Below are 26,228 nucleotides of genomic sequence, written 5' to 3'. Positions count from 1 at the left end.
TGGGATATTTTATTAATATTATTAATATTATCATGAAACTCATTGATCAAACAAAATTTAAAATTGTTAACAGGACAAAATTTTAATTTTGTAAATGCATAAATGATAACTGACATGTGATTTACCAGCCAAGCTCATCTCTGAGCTTGAGCGCGCGAGCCTTTCAAAGTAGCCGATACTCCTTTGGCCTTGAGCGTGGAAAGAGTTTGTGCACACTATCTAGTGGACTGCTGTTTTTCAAACACCCCACCCCCCTGCTCACACATATATGATTCGACTAACAGTCGAATATAGGCAGCCTGATTTGAATCTGATTCAACTATGTAAATCCGTAGTCGGGGACACCCCTACAAAATAGACCTGTGACTAATTTTTGGGTCAATGCACAAGAGCCACTGATCATGTGGTCTTTGATGAAGGAGAGTGGTTTATTTTCAAAGAATAATTTATTTTTTCCTAAAATTTCCTAATATTTTTTCCTTAATTATTTCCTAAAATAATTTATTTAACGGGTTAGTTCACCCAAAAAAGAAAATGAACCCATGATTTACTCACCCTCAAGCCATCCTAGGTGTATATGACTACCATTATAAAGCTTGGAAGAGCCAGGATATTTTTAAATATAACTCCAATTGTGTTCGTCTGAAAGAAGATAGTCATATACACCTAGAATGGCTTGAGGGTGAGTAAATCATGGGATAATTTTCATTTTTGGGTGAACTATCCCTTTAAATAGACCCTATCAGAAAGGTCAGAGAGTATCAGAACCTGTTTACGATATTCCTTGACTTTATATTTCTGACTGTATTTTGTTTTCGGTTTTATTCACAGCGACAGATGATGTAGTGAAAGTTGAAGTCTGGGATGTGGTAGATAAAGGTGAGTCTTTAGAAAACACACTTGAACTAGTGACACTTTTTTTCTTACACTGTAGATATTTGCACTCATGAGTGCGAACCTAATGAAATTGCTACTTTAGTATGTTTTCAGCTATCTTTGAAGGAAAAGGGTGTAATGTTGCATTTTACTTCTTTTTTGTGGTCTGCAAATACTTTAAAGGGCAAAAGCTTCCTCTTCCAGAAGGTGTAGGTGAGAACTAGTAATCAAATAGTTAAACATTAAACAGTCTGTGTGTGTGTGTTTGCTGTGGTCTTCACCTCTCTTCTTTATAAAACTGTGCTCAGAATAGACATTACCTTTAGTAGTCTGTGCTGTTTTTAGACTCTAGATTTTAATGTACTTGCCACTTTTTCTCACAGTATGTTTATTTAATAGCATTTGATGTTTTTTTTAAATAATAGATTGCATTTTGTATTCATATATGTATTAAGTTTACAACTTTTTTAAATTATTTTTAGAATGATCTTCTACAATGTCAAGTCACCTTTATTTCTATAACACTTTATACAATACAGATCAAAACAGGAAAATAAGGATCAATGATGCAAACAGAGTTCAGTTCTATTGTAAAGCAGCTCTAAAAAGACAATAGTGTCATTATTCTGCTGAAGTCAGTTCAGTGTTGATTCAGTTCTGTTCAATAACTGTAAAGTTCATCAAACATGGAATGAGTTCATTTCAGCTATAAGCAGCTCTGCAGAAAACAGTGATCATCCAGCTCAGTTCAGTTCTCATCCAATAGTGTCAGTGCAGTCAAGTCAATAATATTGCTGAATATTAAGTGTAAATATTAATATCATTATTTCAAACAGCCTTCTTTTAAAAGTTCGTAAATGATGCATGAAGTGGAAATTGTGGTTTAAATTGTGATTGAACAGCAATATTATAGATATACACAGAAATTCTATTTACACTCTTTGTGAAGTAGTACAAACTTTTACCATGGTAACCATAGTTTTAATAAAAATACCGTATTATAAGTATTGTTGGGGAAAAGATTGGACATTTTACACTGCTGGAAAGAGAACCCATCTAAATTTATGAGGGTTTATAGTCGTAACGATATCTATATTATCTACGGGAGTTAACTCTGGTTACCATGAAAATATTTGCACAAGGACCTGCTGCTGTTTATTCAGGTTTGTTCTAATTGTTTTCTATCTGCTTTTGTCTTTTTCAGTTTATATATATGTAAATATTGAAATAAAATATTTAATAATGGAACACTGGGGTTAATGTGAATAAAGTGGGAAGGAGGAGTGAGACATATGAGACATATTTCTACTAAATCATCAGATAAAGAATGTGGTCACTCCAATATCATAATATAAAAATGTATTTTATATGTTTTCGAAAGTAATGCGTCAAACTGCAATGTATTTATTGAAGTTTATGTATACAGTACACACTGTACATGTTCTGTTAAAAAATACATGATTGGTAGGAAACCAGTTACAATTTGAAAGGCATCTTAAGAAGGATATCAAGTTCTCATTGAGAGTGTGACCATCTTGTTGGATGGGTGAGCTACAAGTAACATGAGTTATATGTAATCAGATTACTTTTGTCAAGTAACTAGTAAAGTAATGCATTACTTTTAAATTTACAACAAAATATGAATTACTTTATTAAATAAGTAATGCAAATTTCTTTGTTTTCCCATTTATTGACTGACACGTCTCCTGTCCCCATGTTGAGAGAAATCGGGAGTAAGTTCCAGAGGCGTTGTGTGCGCTGTGTAAACATGATAGACATTTACTCATTTACTACTTCTCCTGCGTCATTTTCTTCTGTATTCCAGAATGGCAGAGCTGAAAGGCTTGTTTGTTTGTACTGCGCCCTCTACTGTACAGGCGTGATTTTGCATTTCCTTCAGCCTGAGGCTTATTCATTTCACTTTTAGTGTGAAAGGGCCTTAACATTTGCCAAAAATAAAACTTTTTTGTTGTTATAAAAAACAAACAGCCCAGCCCAGATGAGAAAAGTAACGCAAAAGTAATGTAACACATTACTGTCCATAAAAAAAATGTTTAGGGAGTAACGCAATATTGTAATGTATTACTTTTAAAAGTAACTTTCCCCAACACTGGTTAAAAAACCTTTGAAAAACCATTGTTTTTTTTAGTGTATTTCAGTAATGTCAAATCAGTAGAACCTGACCCCATAGTGACCCCAAGGTCATGGGTTTAATTCCAACCCAGGGAATGCATGAACTGATAAAATGTATACCTTGAATGCAATGCAAGTCACTTTGGATAAAAGCATCTGCCAAATGCATAAATGAAAATGTAAATAATATCCCATTGTATTTCTGAGTAGCATTTTACTTTTGGATTGCTGTGACTGACTAGTTAACAAAGTCAAGGTTCCAGCAGTCTTGTTAAAACATGTAAAGCATCAGGGCAACTTGCGTAAGAGGACAACAAAATTTTAGTTGATCTGCTTTGGTGAGTTCTGGATGGATAAGCATATGAATATTACTCTTCTAGTATCTCAGACTCACAGTTGCTGAAGTACAGCCACACTAATTGTAATAACTGTGTTTCTCCAACTACTGCAGGGAAAGGGAAAAGACGCGGAGAGAATCTGAAATTGGAAAACGAACCTCAGGAGGTATTCACTGCTGTTTTATTAAACAAGGAATATTTGTAGATAGTTAGACTACCGTTGAAAAGTTTGAGGTTGGTAAGATTTATTTATTTTTATAATGTTTTTAAAATGAGTACTTTCTGCTCACCAAGGCTGCATTTATTTTATCAAAAATACAATAAAAACCGTAATATTATAATTATTACAATTTTAATCGACTCTTTTCTAAATCAAATTTCTAAACGTTAAAATGTAATTTATTTTTGTGATCAAAGCTGAATTTTCAGCATCATTACTCCAGTCTTCAGTGTCACATGATCCTTCAGAAATCATGCTGATTTACTGCTCAAGAAACATTTCTTATTATCAATATTGAAAACAGTTCAAATGAACTGCATTTGTTTGAAACAGATAGTTTGTAACGTAACTTTTGATCAGTTTAATGTGTTCTTGCTGAATAAAAGTATTAACGTCTTAAAAAAATATGCAAACTTTTAAATTGTATTGTAAGTCTGCTTTACAATTACCATGTGATTAATACTTCAAAGTTTTATGTAATACATTTCATTTATTAATGAATCATTTGACATCTTCCAGTATCTCATGATGTAATCAGTAAGCTATATGCAAGATGATTTTAATGTTCAAAACGCTGGAAACACTTTTGTAAGCTTAGAGATGTTTTGTTCTCTGTGCAGTCGGAAACCGAGATGGCTCTCGATGCCGAGTTCCTGGATGTTTATAAGAACTGTAATGGCGTGATCATGATGTTCGACATCACCAAACAGTGGTAAGGCATCTGCCATTCCATCTGTTTTTCCCCACATTCCACATTCACTCTCTCCAAACCCCACATTCATTCTCAATCACCCTCTCCTGTCCCTCCATCACTCCGTTCCCACCCCTGCCGCCCCTCTTTTTGGTCTGACAGCTATCGGTGGTCAGGATCAGGTGGAGGAACTGGGCGTTGGGTTGCAGCGGGTCATTGAGCGTCTCTTTCTCAGTAGAGTCGAGGCCACTGTCAGGAACAAAGAACGCAATGAAAGCAATACCTGCAGCTCAGTGTCTCTTAAAGGTTCTGACTCTGTTTATCTCTCTGCTCATTGGATCTGCCTTGCATTCTGCTAACGGGTCTTTACTTTTTGACCCAAGCACGCCATCTCAGGTGCCCATTGTTTGCAAACCTGGGTTCTGCTTTATTGATAGAGCTGAATTTTAAACCGTTGGGAATGTTGTGTCCTGCAGGTACTTTTTTGGTGTTTAGACCAACATTTAATCAGTGCCCCATTCTTTGTTCATTGTATAACGAGATTTTAATGATCTTCTAGTCGTGATGATTCCTCGCTGTCTGATTCGGCTCTTCAAATATGCTTGCAATGCATATACAATTCTTCAAATATGTGTGATTTGAATATCTAGATTGAGTTGTTGAGATAATTGTTCATTCCTCATTTATACTACAAATATTGTCTTAAGTAGGCCTAAATAAAAGTCTTACTATCCAAGTTGTAATTTGTGGCCCTTTGCATTTTATGTGGTTTAAATGCAGCCCTCTTGGCCTCTGAACTTGAGTACCCCTGCTCTAAAACATCAACACAATACCAGAGGGTTAATCTGAATTGCTTACCAGGTAACGGTAGAATCAAGTAGTCCTTGATTATTTTTCAGCTTGGTATTTATGCTCCTGTCAGGCCGGTAAAGACGAACGCACAAGATGATGTATTTATTGCTTTGCTCTTTCATGCTGTTTGCTAATAAGATCCTGGCATTACACTGTTTCTTTCCAACATATATGTGGGTGGTATGAAGTCTGGCAGTGGTGGCCAATAATGCAAATAAGATGATTTGATAAATCAGTTCAAAAATATCTCATACTGTACAGAATGTTAAAATTCACATTTTTAGATTATGATGTATAAAATTGTGCAGTACACAAGGAAATCACATGTTTTGTATGAATCACAGTCTCTGTCTTTACTGCAGGACATTCAACTACATCCTTAGGGAGTTACCAAAAGTGCCAACACACATCCCAGTGTGTGTCCTGGGTAACCAGCGGGACATGGGCGAGCACAGGGTCATCTTACCCGATGACATCAGAGACTTTATCAACAGTCTGAACAGGTGAGCAGTTCAATATTAAAGGGGACCTATTATGACCCTGTTTACAGGAAGTAAAATAAGTCTCTGATGTCCCCAGTGTGTGTTTAAGTTTTAGCTCAAAATACCCCACAGATCATTTTTTTATAGCATGTTTAAATTGCCACTTTTTGGGGGTGAGCAAAAATGCACCGTTTTTGTATGTCCCTTTAAATGCAAATGAGCTAGTGCTCCCTGCCCCCTTTCAAGAACAGGGCAGAGCTTCGAGTGCTCATGCTTCGGCATACTGGAAACAACAAAACAGGACAATCTCACACACTAAAAATCTCAAACTGCCAGTAATGGTAGCAACTGTCATCTGACTGTACTGTGCATAATAAATGTGCGTTTATTAATTACGCAGACGGTGAGCATGGCGGGATAAAAATAACGTCATAGCTCTGGTCTCCTGGTACCTCCACGTGCTATCAGAAATTTCATAATTTCCACTTCTGAAGTCGTGATTACGAGTTCATCGCATTCAAGTGGGCGACTTCTTCAAAGGGTGTTCATGTGCAACTTATGTGCTTTTAGAATTATCGTAAATACGAGTGTAGCATCAGTGAAAATGGGCAGAGACAATGTTAGCTTTAGCAACAGTGGACTCACAACATATGACTTGTGGTACTTAAGTTGTCTGGATCTCAAGTTTGCACACAAAGCGTTGGTATTTCATTTAAAAAAAAAAAAAAAAAAAGAATTGTCAAATTTGATTTCATGGTGACTTTAACCCTCAAAACCAGGGATTTACAGACCCTCTTAGTCCAACTCTATGCTTAAAGTAGGGCCCTATGAAATTCATTTTTTCTTGAAATCATGAAACAACAGTTTATAAAAAATGTAACAAATATTACATTTTTATGGGCCTATGGAAACCATTTTTTTTTTTTCTCCCAAGTTCTGTTTTATTTTTACCAAATTCTATGATTTCCGGTTTCATTTTTCTGGATTCCGTTTTAATTTTTAATTCCTAGGTCTTCAACCCTGTTCCTAGAGACCCACTGTACTTCAGAATTTAGATACACACCTGAAGCAGCTAATCTAGGTGTCCAGGATCACTAGAAAAATCACAGGCTAGGTGAGCTGAAGCAGATTGGAAATAGGACAGTGGGTCCCCTGGAGCTGGATTTAATTAAATTAAATGTCAAATTAATTAAATTCATAAAACTTTAACAATTTATTAATAATTTATCAAAAACAGTGGTAATCAAATAAAAGCATAAAACATGAACTATTCAATTAATCTTTTAAAATGTAATCAAATGAAAATGTAACAATTTCTTTTATTTTTAAGTTCTGCATTAAAACTGTGAAGCCTTTTTACCTACATAAAAAAACTGTTACTGACAAGTTAAAAACGTCTCCAAATATACAATGCAAAGCTCTTATGAATAATGTTTGTCTGTCACTTATCAGCCAACTTTTCCCTAATCTCATAATCCTTTTTCATTTCAGACCTCCGGGCTCCTCCTACATCCACTATGCCGAGTCCTCCATGAAAAACGGGTTTGGTCTCAAATACCTCCATCGCTTCTTCAACATCCCATTCCTGCAGCTGCAGGTCAGAGGAAACTCTCAAAGTCACTTCAGATATGAATGTTTGCTCTTTGTCAACGTTTAGCTAGTTATAGCATCATTTCAAGTGGAATCTTCACATATCTTACATGGGGATTTGAGTTCATCCATATTTTTCAGTGATGTAAGAGTTTGTGGGTTATGGCAGGGGCTCTTGATCCTGATCCTGGAGATCTGCCTTCCCACTCTAACAGATTTTCTGTAGTTTTCAGGGCTGAAAATCAGTGTGTGCCAAATCATAGTGCATTTAAAATAGTATGCTAAAGGTGCTGTTTTGTATACATGCAAGGATGTACAGTATCCAGGCATGTTTTTTGGGCTAAAAGATTTACTTTTTGCAGTAGTGCTAAACTGTGTCTGTCTTTGTCAGGAAGTGAAAATGGGAGAAATATGAAATTGCTCAATTTATGTATTTCATTCTGAGCAGAATCACTTGAATGCATATCATCATATTTATGATTCATGGGAAACCTGGAAAAATCAGGCAATTCTATAGTGGAAATTTCCATTTAAAATATTTTTTTTTTTAGAAATGCATGACTCTAAAGTATTTGAGTAGCTAGAAATTGATTTTATATTATTTATATGAATTAGCTTTTATATTTTCATTTTAATTTAAGTTTATTTTGTTGTGATTTTTTTTTTTTTTTTTTTTTTTCCCAGTTTTAGTACTTCAGTACTTTCATTTCAATGCTTTAACTGACTAATTTTATTTCAGTTAGTTGCCAAGACATTTCTAAATTTAGTTTTAGTTTTTATTTTAAGTTTTTCATCTAAAATATAATTTTATTTTATTTCAGCGCTATTTCAATTACTGAAACTTTTTTTTTTTATATATATATATATATAATTATAGTTTTAGTTAATAGTAACAACACTGATATTAATCACAAATGTGTGGAAAAATCATGTAAATTAATTGGTTGAAAGTTGTGGGAACCCTACAGTTGTGGGAATCCTTTGGATTTTAGCACCCCTGCTTTATGTTGCTTAACAGATTTAGTCTTAAAATCAAGTTAGGACTAACATTAGCAGTAGCATTAAAGGGGTCCCATTATGCTTTTTTTATATTTTTGACTTTCTTTAGTGTGTAATGTTGCTGTTTAAGCATGAAAAGGGTCTCTAATGTTACAAAGCACAAAGTCCCTTCAGCGGGAGTTACTCCCTTTATCAGTGTCACTGTTTCTGAACTCCCTGAAATGCCTCCATTGAGTTTTCTTCCGGGAACGAACACGTCACAATATTCCTCTTTTAAATAATTCCCGCCCACTGCAAAATAAAGGGGTGGGGCCTGGTTGAGTTAGTTAGTAGTGTGTTAAAATTCACGGTTATGGTAAAGAGCGGGACATTTCCCAATCATGCTTAAAGCAGTTGACCAATCACAACACAGTGGTCCAGCCGACCAATCAGAGCACATTGTGCTTTTCAGGAGGAGGTGCTTCATTGAGACAGGAACTAAACAGAGCGTTACTGACAGACTGGGAAGAGAGGAGCTGCAACCATGTCAAATATGAGAAAAATAAGGTGTTTTTTGAACATTCAAGCATAAAAACCTGTTCTAGCCCAAAAACAAAATCAAGACTTTGTAAAAACGCATTATACATCCCCTTTGAAGTTGTTCCTTTATATGTATCCTTGTTATATGTCTCTTGAGACTGTCTGAATGGTATTAATTAATTAGGAATGTTGAAATTATAGCCTGGGGATCAATAGCGACTACTGTGTCTTATGTGTCAGCATCTCTTCCTAAGGTTACTCCACAGTAAGTAGGTTGGCGTACTAGTTTCAGTTTAATGCATTTAATTGATCTTCTTAGAGAAATTAACTTCTCCCGTTCAATTCACCAGCTCAGCAAAGACTGATAATAAAACTCAAGACTAAGAGATAAGCAAAATCATAAATGCAGATGCAACCTCTCTAGATCATAAATGTTGTATCAGATTCTGTATATGGATGGGTTTCATGGGGTTCTGGTTACTTAACAAGTCTGTTTATGATTCTTTTGTCTGTTGGACAGTGTTGATCTTCCCCTGTTATAGACAAGTCTTTATTATCAGCGAATATTGCTGACTTGTTGTTCAGACTCGCTGCTGTAAAAGTGATGCAAACGCCGCTGCTCAGAATCAGTCCGTCGAGCACAGCGTGTCAAACTCATGAAACTTTCAGCACTGTGCCTAGATCTGTTTTCCTCTCCTTGCTATCTTTTTCAGTCATAGTTTAAAGGCCACTTCTAACTTCCATGACTTTGAACAAACTTCTAACCCCAAGTATCAATTCGGTCAGAAACCGGTTATTGGTTAGTGCATGTTTCTCAGTTGAGCTGTGGTGCTCATGCAGGTTTGAAGGTTTGTGCTTCTCTCTACCCATTAATTTCTAGTCCTCCTCCTAATTTAGAAATAATAAAGCAGGAAAGTGCTAATTGGAGTAAAAATGAGGTCGCTGTTGATGTCCTGTGGGTTTACAGTATGTTTGATGTGGTGTGTTTGTGTTTGCAGAGGGAGACTCTGTTACGACAACTGGAGACAAATCAGCTTGACATCGATGCCACGCTAGAAGAGCTCAGTGTCCAGCAGGAGACAGAGGACCAGAACTATGACATGTGAGTGTGAACCTCATGAACACTGTGAACACACATAAGGTATATATATATATATATATATATATATATATATATATATATATATATATATATATATATTAGTTCACATGCATTTGGTAACGCACTGTGTGCTAGGTTAACTTTACACATTCGCATAATTTTGTGAACAGAAATTTTGTGAACAGTATTTCACCAGGATTCCACCAAAATAAAAGCTTGAAAAAGTTAGAGGGATTGAACATTTGAAAGTGAAGAATTTAAGACATTATTATATTTGTATTGTTACGTGTATTCTAAAATAAAATTATCATAATTATTTAAAATATATATATATATATATATATATATAATATTAATATATTTGTCTTTTTAAAATAAAAACAATAATAATTATTATTCTGTTAGATAATAGTAGATAATAGAATCAATAATAATGATTTTGATAATAATAATAATTAATAATTATAATAATTATATTCTATAATATAATAGTAGATAATATAATTAATAATAATAATATAATATAATAATAATGATGATAATAATTATTTTTATTACTATTAATTCTATTATAAAATATGATAAATATTATTAATCAATTGTCAATATTTTTAATAATAGCATTTATAGTATTAATAATGATAATTATTATTTTTATTACTATTAATTCTATTATAAAACATGATAAATAATAATAATCATAGTGACACAAAAACAACAACAATAATAATTTATTTTATTATTATTGTTTCATTATTTTTAATAATAGCAATTATAGTATTATTAATAATGATAATAATATTATTTTATTACTATTAATTCTGCTATAAAACATGATAAAATATTATTAATCATAGTGACAAAAATAATAACAACAATAATAATAATAATAATAATAATTTATTTTTTATTATTATTGTCATTATTTTTAATAATAGTAGTTATGGTATATAGTTATAATAGTAATTATTATTAATGTGTTGATAAAATATTGAAATACTAACTTAAAATATAAGATGATCATCATGAGATGTCACACAGGCTCAGATTTCAGCAAAGCAAAAGTCCCGGTTTTGTCATTCATTCTGACCAAGAGCCACCCACTAAGACAGGAATGCCATCTTCCGAACAAAATTTTTTGAATTTCACTGCTGTTTTTGCAGATTTCTTGAGATGATGGAGGCACGCAAAGCTTATGGATCTCCGGCGCCCTCTAATGGCCAGAGCCCGTCCTCAGGGTCCCAGTCCCCTGTGGTGCTGCCCGGTGCCGCCTCTCCCAGTAACTCTAGCCCCAGTACACCCCAGGCCCCTGTCCCTCTCCAGTCCCAATCCGCTCCGCCACCACCTCCATCTATACCACACCCTCCTGTCCAGATCACAGTTGCCCATGTACCCCAAACACCATCTCAAAGCCTGGAGCCTTCGCCCGCAGCAACGGTACCCACACCTGCCCAACCTGCACCTTTTCCTGCCCAGAAACGAGGCTTCATCTCACGCCTGTTCGGTTCGTCCGCTGCAGAGACTTCACCAGACAGACCAGGTCAGTACAAGTATACTTTAGGTACACCTTAAATTTCTTGCATTTAAAGACCGATATTATACAAAGATCATACAATCCTCCATCCAAAATGTTGAATAATGTTGCTATCTACCATTTGGAACATCCTTCACATCAGGAGTGTGTCTATAATGCCTCTAAATGCTGTCTTTTTGAAAGTTTTTTTTTTTTTTAAATAGATCTTTTGTCTACAGTTAGAATATTTACTCATACAGACTTATAAAATTTAATGTAAGTAGTCTAAATGACCAAAATGCACATCCCCAGTAAGTCGTTTTGTATAAAAGGGTCTCTTTACATACAATATGAACCTCAAAGGCCTTCACAACATTTAACTTACACAGTTTCCCTAGTGTGTTTTCAGATCTGAGTGTGTGTGTGTAGGTTTGCTAATGTGAATGTATGAACTGTACTAAAGAGGGGTGGTCGTCCAGGGACTACATTCATTGCCTTATATACAGAATACCAATGAGACATTATCAGGCATCACTGGACCCGCTGCTGCACAGTCATTATGGAGACCGGTGGACTGACAAACACACGCGCAGCTCTGCACCAGTGCATCTGCTGCTGCATTGCAGATCCTGGGGGATGGGGCCGATCAACACATATGCACAGAAAAAAGTGTGTCAAATGGCTGTATATACAGGTGCTGGTCATATAATTAGAATATCATCAAAAAGTTCATTTTTTTATTATAAATTATTTTTAAAAATGAAACTTTCATATATTCTAGATTCCCTACATGTAAAGTAAAACATTTAAAAAGTTTTTTTTTTACATTTTGATGATTAGAGCGTACAGCTCATGAAAGTCCAAAATCCAGTATTTCAAAATATTAGAATATTTCCTAAGATCAATCAAAAAATGGATTTGCAAAACAGAAAAGTTCAAGTTCTTTAAAGTATGTTCTTTTGTGCACTCAATACTTGATCGGCAGGACATACTACAGCAAATGACTTGCTCCTAGCACAAATTACTGCATCAGTGAAGTGTGGCATGGAAGTGATCAGCCTGTGGCACTGCTGAGGCACTATTGAGCCTTCAGATCATCTGTATATTGTTGGATCGACTGTTTCTCATCTTTCTCTTGAAAATATCCCATAGATTCAGGTCAGGCATATTGGCTGGCCAATAAAGCACAGTAATATCATGGTCAGCAAACCACTTGGAAGTGGTTTTTGCACTGTGGGCAGGTGCTAAAGTCCTGCAGGAAAAGGAAATCAGCATCTCCATAAAGCTTGTCAGCAGATGGAAGCATAAAGTGCTCCAAAATCTCCTGGAAGATGGCTGCATTGACTTTGCACTTGATAAAACACAATGGACCAACACCAGCAGACGTCACGGCCCCCCCAAATCATTATTGACTTCAGAAACTTCACACTAGACTTCAAGCAGCTTGGATTCTGTGCCTCTCCAGTCTTCCTTCAGACTCTGGGACCATGATTTCAACATGAAATGCAAAATTTACTTTTATCTGAAAAGAGGACTTTCGACCACTGTTCACTGTCCAGTTCTTTTTCTCCTTAGCCCAGGTAAGATGCTTCTGACGTTGTCTCTGGTTCAGAAGTGGCTTGGTAGTCCTTTTCCTGAAGATGTCTGAGTGTGGTAACTCTTGATGCGCTGACTCCGGCTTCATTCTACTCATTGTGAAGCTCTCCCAAGTGTTTGAATCGGCTTTACTTGACAGTATTCTCAAGCTTGCGGTCATCCCTGTTGCTTGTGCACCTTTGCCTACCCAATTTCTTCCTTCCAGTCAACTTTGCATTTAATATGCTTTGATACATCACTCTGTAAACAGCCACCCCATTCAGTAATGACCTTCTGTGACTTACTCTCTTTGTGGAGGGTGTAAATGATTGTCTCCTGGACCATTGCCAAGTCAGCAGTCTTCCCCATTAGTGTGGTTTCAAAGAACAAGAGATACCCGGAATTTATACTGTAGGGATGGTCATTTAATGAAACTCAAATGTAAATATTCTAATATTTTGAGATACTGGATTTTGGACTTTCATTAGCTGTACGCTCTAATCAACAAATTAAAAAAAAAAAACTTTTGAAATGTTTTACTTTACATGTAGGGAATCTAGAATATATGAAAGTTTCATTTTTTAAAATAATTTACAATAAAAAAATTAACTTTTTGATGATATTCTAATTATATGACCAGCACCTGTACATATCATTTGCAAATATTTTGCTCTCTTAAGTTTTTGTTATTGTTCTGTGGAATGCTGGATCCAATGTCTAAACTGGTATGAAGGATCCAAGATATCATAAATAATAATTTATCATTAGTTCAACATTCAAGATGGTCCAGAAATCAGGTTTGATCAGTTTTTAGTCATTTCTTATGGACGTTTTCCTTTTTAGGACCTTTAAAATCTCCTTTATTCAACAACATACTGACTTTCTAGTCACAGGATTGTGCAAAGTATTGTTGTAAAGCACAGATCCTTCATCTGTGGCAGTACAAATACTTGTTGTGCCTTCATTGCTGCCATCATATGTCCTTCAAATGTGGCTGAAAATGTGCTGAGTGCATATGAATACATATGCATATATTCAATTCCTGTCTATGTTTCAGTGAATCTTAAACATTTTTATTTATTTATTTTTACTGTGTTTATTAATATTATCATGTACATTTTCCCAAAAAATTCTCATTAATTGTGCAACCTTATGGACATTTTTGTCCATTTCAGTTTAGTTTTTTGTTATAAGTGTGCCTTTGTTAATGCCAACTACATGAATTTTGGCTCAGGTGTTTATTTTTATTGGAATTTTAATATTTTACCCTCATTTCCTTCAAAAAATCAATTTTACCCTTCGTACAAAAAATACTCACACTCAGGACCTTAAGGACAAAAATGTCCACATTGAAACCCATTAAAACGGCAATTTTTTAACCCAGGGCCATTTGACTATAAAATGATACAATATTTGCAAATAGGCATTCATTCTATCGGCAAGGCTTCAAATTTTACATTTTTACCATTATTTACTAGATTGTGCCATATTTTCATATTTGGCATATAAAAGAAATACTCGCTTTATTTGTGTTTTCTGCTTATGCATATTATAGTCCATTATAGAGTCAATTTGAAAAATAATGCAGCTATAATTGTGTGGGTATGTTGGTAAGGATGTCAGAGTGTAGTTTGCATGTGTTTACTGAAAATGTAATGTGTGTAATTAGTTCGAAAGAAATTCTATCGTACTGCCAATCAAAAAAATCACACTCCATGTATGAGTCACACCCTTGGCAGGGTCAATGGGCCATGTGAAAACTATGAAAAAGGTCAAAGAAGGTTTTCTTCTTTTCTTGAGGTTTTTCTTTTTCGACCAAACATGCATCTTAACCTTTGATTGCACTTTTTCACTTGTTATTGTTTTTGTACGGAGATAAAAGGTATGCTTGAATTTGAAGTAGAAGTTCAGAAGCCCCTAAACACATTGTTTTAGTTTTTACCACAAGAAAATGCTGATTTTTTAGTCTGGTAGATTTTATACAAAGTTTGAGTTCACACAGGTGTCCTCACAGCCAAACCTATAAATATGTGGTGCTTGAGGGGTTGATCATTTCATTGTTTGAAGAGACGTTACTCAGCAGAGGAAGCTCTGAAGCTAGTGTTGCCCACTGACAGTGAGCACACAGGTGCATTAGAAACCGAGGATGTAAAGAAACCGATTTGTAAAGCGTTAAAATTCTGAAAATGAATGAATGTTTGGTAATTATGAATAGAAGAGATGCTGATAAAAAAAAAACAGTCAGTGAAAGTGTAAAAAAATATTAATATATAATATTTCTATGACAGTTTTTTGGCATGGACATTTTTGTCCATTATGGACCTAAGTGTTAGTTTTTGTAAAAAATCTGACACTACATAAAAAATATAAATGCCTCAAAATTAATGTTGTTGTTCTTCATTGACCCACCCAAGAATCTAATAAGCAAAGAAAAAAAATTCTGCTTAGCATTTAGTTTATGAAAATAAACTACTATTTTTATTTTTTTCATAAAAAACACCTATGGCATTATGTAAACAAACCAGCATTTAAAGGGTTAAAGTTCTTAAAATTAATGAATGTTTGGTATCTATGGATAGAACAGATGCTGGTTAAAAAATTGACATCAGTGAAAGTGGAAAAAAATATTAATAAATCATATTTCTATGAAAGTTTTTTGGCATGGACATTTTTGTCCATTTTGCACCTAAGTGTAACTTTTTTTTTTGCATGCACAAGGGTTAAGTTTGTATTTAGGGGATCAAGTGCGTAGCACTGAAACCCTATTGTAATTGTAAGGATTTTCGGAATCGGAACCAAACCAGTACAGAAATTTTCTCTGAATATCAATAATTATCAAAAAAAGTGTTGAAATTTCGATTCACAGTCGGTAAGGGGCACCAAAATGTATGAAGTGGGTGGAGCCACTTTTACTAAAATGGCTATAAGTCTTGAACAGAATGAGATATTTTCACCAAACTCGGGACACATGTGTATGGGCTCAATCTTTGGTCACAATAAAAATTGTAGTGATTGGACACTTGGTGGCGCTATAACATGACAAAAAACAGCTATAACTACGCAACCGATAGTCTGATTGACTTAAAAATTGGCATGCAGTGTCTTGGTCCAAGGAGGCATCATTGTCTATGAGGACATTGGCGTATCTCAAAAAACATGGCCCCCATCGGCCAATAAATTTTGAGCACCTATTAGACAAGGTTAACGGAGGCCGATCGGAACGAAACTCTGTGGACATGTTCGACTCATGGCCCTAGAGATCTGTAAGAATTTTGATAGAAATTGGCCACTAGATGGCGCTAACAAGTTTTACGCCTCTAATCACGTGGTTTCACACATGCACACAATATATTCATATAATTTGATATATCTCCTCATGCTGAACAACTGCTGTCAATCTAATCGTTCATTAAATATTCACAATTATGTAAAAAAAAAAAAACTACTTTTGCGAACTAGTCCTAGGTTTTTCGGAACCAAACCAGTGCAGTACTATTCTCTGGACTCTCTAGATCAATAATTAAAAAAAAAAAAAAAAAAAAAAAGTTTAACTTTACCCTTTGGATGGCTATAACAGGGACATTTTAAAAAATGGGTGTGGCCATGTGCACGCACTGCCTTTTTTTTTTTTTTTTTTCAAAGCAGCTTCACATTAATAAACAGGAAAATAACAGTGTAAATGTTGTAAAATTAAAAACAAATTCTATTTCAGCTGAAAGCAGCTTCACAGAAAATAATAGTGTCATTATTCAGCTCAAAAATATACTTTATTTCATTCATTCTTTTTTTTCTGTTGATGCTTGAGGTGTAATGACAGATTTACGTAACAATGCTACAATTATTTTGATCACTATTTATTAATATTAATAATAAGCTGTCAAAAGTACCGACTTCAGTACCAAGTCAGTACTGAAATTTTAAAAATGTGACGATACAAGCATTTCCCCCTAGTATTTTGAGCGCTGTTGATCAGATTCTTAAACACCTCTGATTGGCCATTGTGTTCACACGCTCAACAGATATGTCTGTGATTGGCTACAATGATCAACGCTTGCTTATTTGGGGACACATAATATTAATATAACATGAATATTACAATATTACAACATAAAACATAAAAACGCAGTTGGCTTATTGGATACATTAATTTTCAACCCTCTATGGTCTTTTATTTTCATCAGAAACTACAGGTTCTGAAGGCCCGAAGCCCTCTGGAAAGGTGAAGAGTGTGGATGACTTTGTGCCGGAGGTGGGATTGGACCGGACCTTTCTGGAAGACGGTGGAACAGCAGTTAAATCAAAGAAAAAACCTCCAGCATCAGCTCACATCCTGGACAGTGATAGGTGAGCTGTCATAACACGTCGTTTATTGTTTCTAAAAAAAAAAAAAAAATCATCCCATTTGTTTGAGTATTACTGATGTAATTTCAGCAGCTCATAATCTTTTATTTTCTCATATCATCATGATTTTTCTGTCTCAAACTGATTTGGATATGGTTATGCTGGCAAAAAACAATTGATGTTTCAGAAATAGACTGAGGCATTGATCGCAATAAGAGCAGGGCATTTATTAAGATGGGTTAAATTTCAGTCTTATGTTAAACTCATGTAGAGTTTCCTGTCTTTTCCTCAGTGATGGAGAGGGCCGGGGAAATCCTCTGGTCTCTGGCTTCCAGGATGATTTAGATCCGGATGACAGAGCGCCGTGCCAGCCTGCCCTTAAAGCGGTGGTCCCGAGCGTGGGCGTCACTCTCACAAGTGATGAAGAGGAGGAAGATTCATCTCTACCCTCCGTAGCCCTGCACAAAGGCATCGGCTCAGGGACAAACTCAAAGGGGTAAAAAAAAATGCATTCAGAGATGAATCTTACTTTTAATAGAAAGACTTCAGTGGGATACAGACATGTTGAGACCTGACCAGAATTTCCAGAAGATTTGTTGTACTGTTTAAATTAATTTCCCTCACTGTTGATGAGCTTTCCAAAATAGAAATTATTCCATCAGCAGAGAGACTTCTCTAATTTACTTTAATTAAATCATCGTTAATGAAGGCAAAACCAATCTTCACTTCTTTATTAATATTATTTTTAAATTAATTTTAATTTGGCACATGTGATTTCTATGGATGGATGGATGGATAGATAGATAGATAGATAGATAGATGGATGGATGGATGGATGGATAGATAGATAGGTGATTTCTGTAGAATCTGACATTTATGACATTTTTCTCAGATCTTCAGCGAACTCCATCAAACAGCTGCAAACCATGTCAAAACCCGCCGAGAGACCCCAAAGCCTGAAAACAACAGCAGGACCTGCAGTGCAACGACAAGGTCTAAAGACAGGGGGCGCTGTTGAGGTCAACTCAGATTCAGACCACGAAGCTCCAGTCGCTCAGCAGATGCTTTCATTTGTCATGGATGACCCTGATTTTGAGAGCAAAGCGCTTGGCGTACACAAGATCAAGACGGTAGAGAACGGTTTCTGTATTCTTGATTATTAATGAAATTTTAACCCATGGCCTGTTATTTCACACTGAAATCAGTGTTATTTTAATATCATTGATATACTATTAGTTTTTGTTCATAGCTTTGGTAACACTTTACTTAAAGCCTTTATGTATAGCGCATTATAAAAGTATTTTTAAGGCAGTAATTATGCCTTGTAATGAACCTTATAATGCATTGTATGTTCTCATGAATAATTGTAACCACAATTATAACACATTATAATACATGTCTATTCATTGAATAAACCTTTAGAAAGTATAATGCATTAAAACACACAACAAACAACCAATTTCAAAATCTGCAAGTATTATAATGCATTTTAACTTTGGTTACAATTATTTATGAAAAGATATAATGCATTACAATGTACATTATGAATACCTTCATGATACATAAGGGCTTTAAGTAAAGTGTTACTGTAGTGGTAAATGGATTTTAATTTTATATTGTGTTTTCATTTTAAATTTAGTTTTAGTAATTTTACTCTGTTTTTGTCATTTTTATTATTATTTTTTAAATATGTCTATATAATGTATTAAGTTGAATTTATTTAGTTTTAGTTATCTTAGTACTTAAGTTTAAACTAAACGAAAATGAGAAATGTTGTCTTGGCAACTAGCTGATTTTTTTTTTTTTAGATTTATTTTTATATTAAGTAATATTTTTTTTATTATTATTTATTGTTTTAGTTTTAGTGAACTGTAATAACCCTGACTGGAGTCCATCACAAATGTTGTTCTGTGTTGTTCTCTAAGAAATGTGAATCATCTAGTGCATCTAAAGTCTAATAAATACTCTCAATATAAAAAGTTCACAAAAGATAATTTAGCTATTACATATTTTTGCCACCACATAATTCCCACTCATATTTTATGATTTGTCTGTTTTTCAAAGGGGGCATTTTCTGCACAAGATGACTTTTCTGATCGGTCGGATGATGGTTTTGTGTTAGCTGGACTCCCGGAGGCGCCCAAACCTGCTGCCTCCTCATTCAAGACCCTCAATAGCGACATTGACCTGTTCGGCCTGGGATTTGAAGAGACGACACCTAAGAGTAAAGACAGCAGTGAAGACCAGGAAGGTACCGTTCAGTAAATGACTGATCATAAATAAAGGGAATTCACACCCTCGTCATGCTCATTATTTTCAGCCAAAGAAAATGATCATGTCCTACTTTTTGACTTTTAAAGCAGCCCTATTTATGCTGTTATTGGGCTCCTAATTTTGTTTTGGAATCTCCTACATTAGGTTTACATGCATCCAAGGTCAAATATACATTGCAGCAACATCTCTTTTTTCACAGTGACTGAAACTGTTCAGTAAAGGATTCAGTCTCTCTAAAGCCCTCTTTTCTGAGAGCTACTCTGCTCTGATTGATCAGATAGAGCAGTCTGTTGTGATTGGTCTAACACTTACAGTGCGTGTCAGAAACAAAACGCTATTACCATATCTGAATTTCAGCTCCGGATCTTCCTCAACACTTGTACACAGTGATACGAACAGTAACAATGGTGTCAGTTTTACCGTATCAATTCCAGCTCAAGTCCTCATCCTTTGGAAGCACATGCAGAGTGGATTTGCTTTCACAGCACAGAAAACAGCATCTTCTCGACATGTCAACAGCATGAACCAATCTCTTTAGTGTTTAAGGGCGGGTCAAAGTAGATGTTGTTCATGGGCAGCCAATGAAGAACATAAGCTGGCATTATGCAAACTTGTTACAAAAATTTCAAGCAGGAAGTAAGACTGGAATTACTGACGACTTGTTTCAGGCAGTTCAGAATCGGCTCTTTCTTATATATATAGAGGCACTTTAATGTAAGTGACGATTTAATTTACACTTTATATAAAAACAGATTGCATGTAGTGGATCTTTAAAAACATTAATACCCATTTCCAAGTTATAGTAATATAGGTAAAACTAAGAGTTTATGCTTCAAAGAATGTCACGAATCCATTGATTTCAAAGGGGACGGGCATGGAGGAAAAATAAAAGAGTTTGTGAAAGTGACGTTATGCACGCAAACCTTCACTGTAATACTGACAGTAGGTATCATCAAATATTTACATCTGTATTCTTGCTTTTCAAACTAACCCAGATATTTCCACACCATCAAAAAGGATCTTATGCGTCCCTCAAATGCTCAGTAAGGGCTTTTTTTAGAATGTCTGCAGTCTTAAACAACTGGGTTAAAGGATGACATTGTGTACATTTCCAAGTCTGTTTTATCTTGCAGATAATGTAAGCAGACACTCCTTAAAGGACAAGAAAAAGAAGAAAAAGAAAAGCAAAGAGGTAAGATATTGAAAAACTTGACCATGTTAGTGATAGACTGATATCAGTTAAACTGACAATATTTCACTATTTTGAGATTGTGTCTCACTTCCAAAATCTACCAACAAGCTTGACATTGGATAGTGTACCATTTGTTTTTGAAAGTTTTTTTTTTGGAGAATTTTGAGTAAAGACTGTGTAAAGTGAAGTCATATGCTTTAAACAATACAGATTGTTTCAAAGCAACTTTAATAGGGCCCTATGAAATCTGTTTCCAAATTCCTTTTTTTTTTTTTTTTTTTTTTCCTTTTTAATTTTTCTGAATTAATTTTTTCCCCTCCATTTTAATGGCTAAATTAAATTTTAGTAATCAGAAAGCATGTCTAATTAATTGAAATCATGAAACTTATGCAATTTAACAACAATTTATTAAAAGTTTAACAAAAAAATACATTTTTTAGGGCCCTAAGAAATACGTTTTATTTTCTTTTTCTCAAATTCCATTTTATTTTTACTAAATTCTGTTTCCTGTTTTAAGTTGTCTGGATTCCATTTTAATGGTTTAATTAAATTGTAATAATCAAAAAGCATGTCTAATTAATTAAATTCATAAAAACAACATTTATTTATTTATTTTTAAATCATTTGAAATGACTTTTTTCAGAAATTCTGTTGTGTATTGTGTATTTTTATCTTTTAATCATAAAAAAAATTAAACTTTTTTTGTCAAACAAAGTTCTGTACAACAAAGCTTTATTGTTAAAATTAAAACATGGAAGAAAAATTGTGATTATTCCTTAAAAAAAATAAAGTTTTTATAATAATTTATTATTATTGTTAGTATTATTATTATTACATTGAGACATAGCTAAATTCTACTGTAAAACAGTAATATATTTTTGTCACTATTTCTTCAAGTTAAACCAAACTTTTATTTTAACGGGTTGCCATGACCTTTGAGTTTCTGTGTGTTTATGATATGATGATAGTTTTTCTCAAATTGGTAAAATGCTCATGAAGTGACTCTCAAAGCGGCTCTGGAGATGAAGTTCATGCATTCATGTCCTCATATAGTGAGGCAGCAGAGACAGAAAACTTTGTGAGCGAGAACATGCACGATTCATATTTAAATAGTCTTTTTGTGGTTTAATATTCACAGACACTAGTCTATATCGCAATTTGATTTAAGTGTACTGATCTACTTTTTATTTATTCATCAAAAAAAAAAGACAAATTCTGTGACATTCCGCATTATACAGTAAATTCCGTTTTATGACTGGACTCATAGGGCTTTACTTTAACAGTAATAATCATAAAAACAAACTGCATCAGTGTTACAATATTTTTCAATTAGGAAATTGATGGAAAAATCTTGATTTTGTTCTAGGAGGATGAGAAAAGCAGCAAAAAGCGACACAAACACAAGAAAAAGGAAAAAGATGAAGCAGGAACTGGAGACGAGAAAGAAAAGAAGAAGAAGAAATCATCACGGACCAAGAAAGCAGGAACTGTGGACGATCTTGAGGCCTTCCTGGCGGGTGGAGATGGACCAGGAAACAGTGAGGGCGGAGATTATGAAGAACTCTAGAGCTCCATCTAACTAATCAGGGTTTGACATCAACACCGTGTGACATCGCCAGGTCATTTTCCAACCCATTCCACCTGTTTTTCAGTGCCTAACCTTTTGAATTATCACAGCGTTTTTGTTCTTCCAGCATCGCAGCTTTACGTTGTGCTTTCTCAAAATTGGTACATGGCACCGTTGTTCACCTCATGCCGTTTTCCAAAGTGTATCAGTATTTTCAGACCTAGCATTTTTTGTTAAGAACAAAGGCAGATTTCATCTGCTGCTTCAATCGATCCAGAGTTTATTCCGTTATTAACTGATACAAACTCATTCCAGCTTGGAAGTCCATTGACTTGAGGTCACTTTTAACTGTATTGGTTTTGTTTTCTGTGTGTCTGTCAATGTGTGTATATATATTTGTCCCTGAAAGCTTTTGGCAACTCTGTGTGTGCTTGCGTTTTAATTTAGCAAATTTTATAGAGGGATTTATCAGACTTTCCGTTCAAATCTGCACAGCAGTAGGCCACATATTGGCCCTCAATACACGAGCAACACTAAGTTCTGTGAAAATAACTCGATGATTATTTTCTCAGTCTCAAATCAGATCCCCATGCAGTTCTACCCAACAATTCATGTAAGAATAGTTTTCACAAAACATTTGCACAGAAGTTCGTTCTGCTCATGCATCATGAGACCTGATATCTTGTGGCATTCATTGTCTTCCAGACGCTATGCATCATCATATCAGACCCACAAATAATCAGTTGGTAGCTATTAATTAATAACAAAAGCCGCTTTTGCCATCAGTTTCTTTCCATTACTGCCTTAAATTGTTTTACACTTAACGAAATGAAAGCCTTTATAGAGCAATTCTATAAAGTTAATTAATGGCTGAGGCTGACATACTTCTAACACTGACAGAATTACTGCCAGCTGGAGAGACGCACTCTTTCAGCAATCAAAATCATGTTTGCAGTTAGATATATGATAAAATTACATTAAGTCAGATTGTCTTTTTGATTTTTCTTTATATTTATGCATTTACTAAACCAGTATTATTATTCTAATAATGTGTTCTAAGGTTCATAATCATAGTTTATGGTTCCGGTCAAAATTCTTCCTCTCCTTCCTCTCCTGTCCTGTCTGGTAAATGTATCCATTTCCTTTGCTGTATATCTTTATTTTTGTTATGGCTTATGTGACTTGTTAGAAGTTGTGTGTAGACCTAGTGTTTTAGATTAGTTGGATCGACCCGTACTAGAGTTCCAAAAGTACCAACTTCTGTATCAAGTTGGTACTGAAATTTTAAAAATGTGACGATACCAACATATACCCCTAGCGTTTTGAGCTCTTTTGAGCAGATTGGAACACCTCTGATTGGCCATTGTGTTCACACGCTCAACAGATACATCTGTGATTGGCTACAATGATCAACGCTTCAAAAACATGTTCACTGCGCTCAACATCTGTTGAGCGTGTGAACACAATGGCCAATCAGAGGTGTCTAAGAATCAGCACTCAAAATGCTAGGGGAAATGCTGGTATCGTTACATTTTTAAAATTTGATTACAGACTTGATACCGAAGTCGGTACTTTTGACAACCCTAAATTATCTCTGGTCCTGTGATTTTAACCGTTTAATTTCCTTTTTGTATAGCCTGCTCTTTTAATTGCTGCCCGTGCACAGAAATTTGTACATTTTAACAACAGCCCTGTTTGAATTACTAAATGTAACAAAACAGAACTGATCTAAAAATTATCAAAATATTTTTCTCTCATATTTTTGCTTGACTAGGTGACCTAAAGCAGAAGAAATTGCGTTTTAGTGAAAGATGTAGAAAAACAGGCTCTATATGTAAATTTTTAGACATCTTGAGCATATAATAGTGAAAGTAAAATCATATTTTGAATGCACACATTTATACTTTATAATATCACCCTAAAACTGGAAAATATTTTGGCTTCAAATGATCCAATAATGTTATGGTGAATGAAAGTTATATAGACAAACGATTGTTTACTCATAATGGGCGTCATTCATGAAACCGGATCAGAATTGTTCTTACTTCAATTGTTGCATCAGATTGAATGTAAAATGACCATTTTTGTAAGAATGGTTTTATCAGCGTGTTTCATGAATAATTTCCTAGTGTTTACTTGCAATGCCCCCATTTTGCTTTTATTTTCATCATGTGTTGATAAATGATAACCAAATAATTCAATTGTTGCATCATATTGAATGTAAAATGACCATTTACTTAAGAATGGTTGTACCAACGATTGATTCTGCTTGTGATTCATGAATGAAGCCCAATGTTTACTTGCAATGCCCTCTTTTTGCTTTTGTTTTCATCATGTATTTATTAATGATAACCAAATCATTTCTGGAGTGAATTTTATTCTAATGAACTAGACTGTAGTGGAATCTGATTGGCTCCATCTTAAGTGGGAGAATGACATCATCCCTTTTAGCGCACCTCAGACCCCCATCATTTCAAATGGTTTGAGTGGATTTTCTGTTTTTCAATTATTATTATTATTGTGACAAAATAACAATTTACTTTCCGCCTTCCAAGAGAAGGACTTGTTTTCGGTTTGATGGTACTACGAACATTTACCTTGGCATCAACCTTTGAACCTGGTTGTTTCGGCCCAAGATATTATTCTCTACAGACTGTCCTGCTACGGCTTTCCCTCAGGCACAGCAGTGCCGACAACTGAATGTTGATTCCTGCTCGTAAAGATGTTTTTCCCGAATCCCCCAAGGAATTCTCAAAGAGGGACGGGCGACTAGCCATTAAATGACGGTACGTTTAAAGACCTGCAGATTCCCGTGTGTCTCTTGCGACCATCGTCTGTGTCTCTTAGGTCGTTGCAAATGGAGCACGGCTGCCGGCTCCACATGCACCACCGAGACCATGTGATGCATCACGCTGTCACCATGGAACCGCTCGCCTGGGAAAACTGTCTCTACACGCTCACTGTGATAAATAGTCACACTCTCCTGGATATATGAGTACACTGTTAATACTCTCACCCCAAACCAGCAAAAGGGCAGAAGTGCGCACCTTGAACACATATCAACTTCCTCTTTACTCTGCCTCAAGTATGATTGACTCCGAAGGGCCCTTGATTTATTTATTGATCTCTCCGTTTGGCATGCATATTTTTTCCCACCGTTAAGTAAAAAAGGAGATGGGAAATGAACTCATTGGTGCTGCACTAGCTTTGGACTGCATGCAGTTACCGTCATACTTCCTGCACAGCGTTTCACTACGACTGCTTTTATGGACCGGAAAATGTTTGGGAACACTAGTTTTAAACTGTAGATTGGTTTTATTTTGTTCATCCAGCATATATGCATTCCAAAACCTTTGTTTGGGACCATAAATGGTTGTGATTGCCTATTTATTTTTTTGTTACCCTGTTTCACTACCCACAGTGTTCATATTTGATTTATGTGTTTCAATTGTGTAATAAATGCAAGCGAAATTTGACCAGGTTTGAAGGAGTCGAGCTGCTTTGAACTTGCTGAGTAAGTGATGTGTTTGTGTCATAATGATATACTTAACTTCAACATTGTGGTGTTAACGGTGCAATAGGTGATTCTCTACAGAAACATTTTTTTGTTATACTGGTTGAAAGTCTCCTCATATCATAACAATCCCTATGCTAAATGGTCTAAATGTATTTTTATAAATATATTGTATGTGGAAAGCGTAGGACCATAAAATGTTCATCCAATCTTTATATTTAGTCGAATGAAATAATACAATGTCCTACCTGCCTGTCAATGTATGTTTTTACATACCCTCATGCACCCTGTTCACGTCAGACATTATATGTCCTCAGCGTGTTTATACGGACAGACCTCAGTCACGGTGTCATGAGAAATCGAGTTAATAAAAGACATTAATGGTCATTATAACGCATTATAAACAATATAAATCATAACATGATTTTGTAGGAATTATAATCAGGCGCT

The 26,228-nt window shown here is 35.0% G+C and overlaps 1 protein-coding gene across 3 annotated transcripts in view; it reads left to right on the top strand.

Moving 5' to 3' along the window:
- The window catches only part of rabl6a (RAB, member RAS oncogene family-like 6a), a 31,809-nt gene extending 6,069 nt beyond the window's left edge, over positions 1-25,740 (top strand). For 2 of the 3 annotated variants that reach the window (XM_051892783.1, XM_051892784.1), the window contains exons 4-16: positions 832-879; positions 3,458-3,513; positions 4,188-4,279; positions 5,473-5,613; positions 7,084-7,189; positions 9,699-9,802; positions 10,966-11,342; positions 17,072-17,234; positions 17,524-17,727; positions 18,124-18,361; positions 19,296-19,482; positions 20,639-20,697; positions 22,064-25,740. In XM_051892783.1, the coding sequence (XP_051748743.1) occupies positions 832-879; positions 3,458-3,513; positions 4,188-4,279; positions 5,473-5,613; positions 7,084-7,189; positions 9,699-9,802; positions 10,966-11,342; positions 17,072-17,234; positions 17,524-17,727; positions 18,124-18,361; positions 19,296-19,482; positions 20,639-20,697; positions 22,064-22,264 (1,976 nt within the window). In that variant the 3' untranslated portion in view covers positions 22,265-25,740. The remainder of the gene's footprint in view (positions 1-831; positions 880-3,457; positions 3,514-4,187; positions 4,280-5,472; positions 5,614-7,083; positions 7,190-9,698; positions 9,803-10,965; positions 11,343-17,071; positions 17,235-17,523; positions 17,728-18,123; positions 18,362-19,295; positions 19,483-20,638; positions 20,698-22,063) is intronic. The other variant, XM_051892785.1, reaches the window with a different exon arrangement.
- Positions 25,741-26,228: the final 488 nt, after the last annotated feature.

This window comes from Ctenopharyngodon idella, chromosome 5 (genome assembly GCF_019924925.1).
Source record: "Ctenopharyngodon idella isolate HZGC_01 chromosome 5, HZGC01, whole genome shotgun sequence".
In the NCBI taxonomy this organism is placed as follows: Eukaryota; Metazoa; Chordata; class Actinopteri; order Cypriniformes; family Xenocyprididae; genus Ctenopharyngodon; species Ctenopharyngodon idella.
Note: the sequence above shows the minus strand (reverse complement) of the source record. Positions and strands in the feature narration are given on the sequence as shown.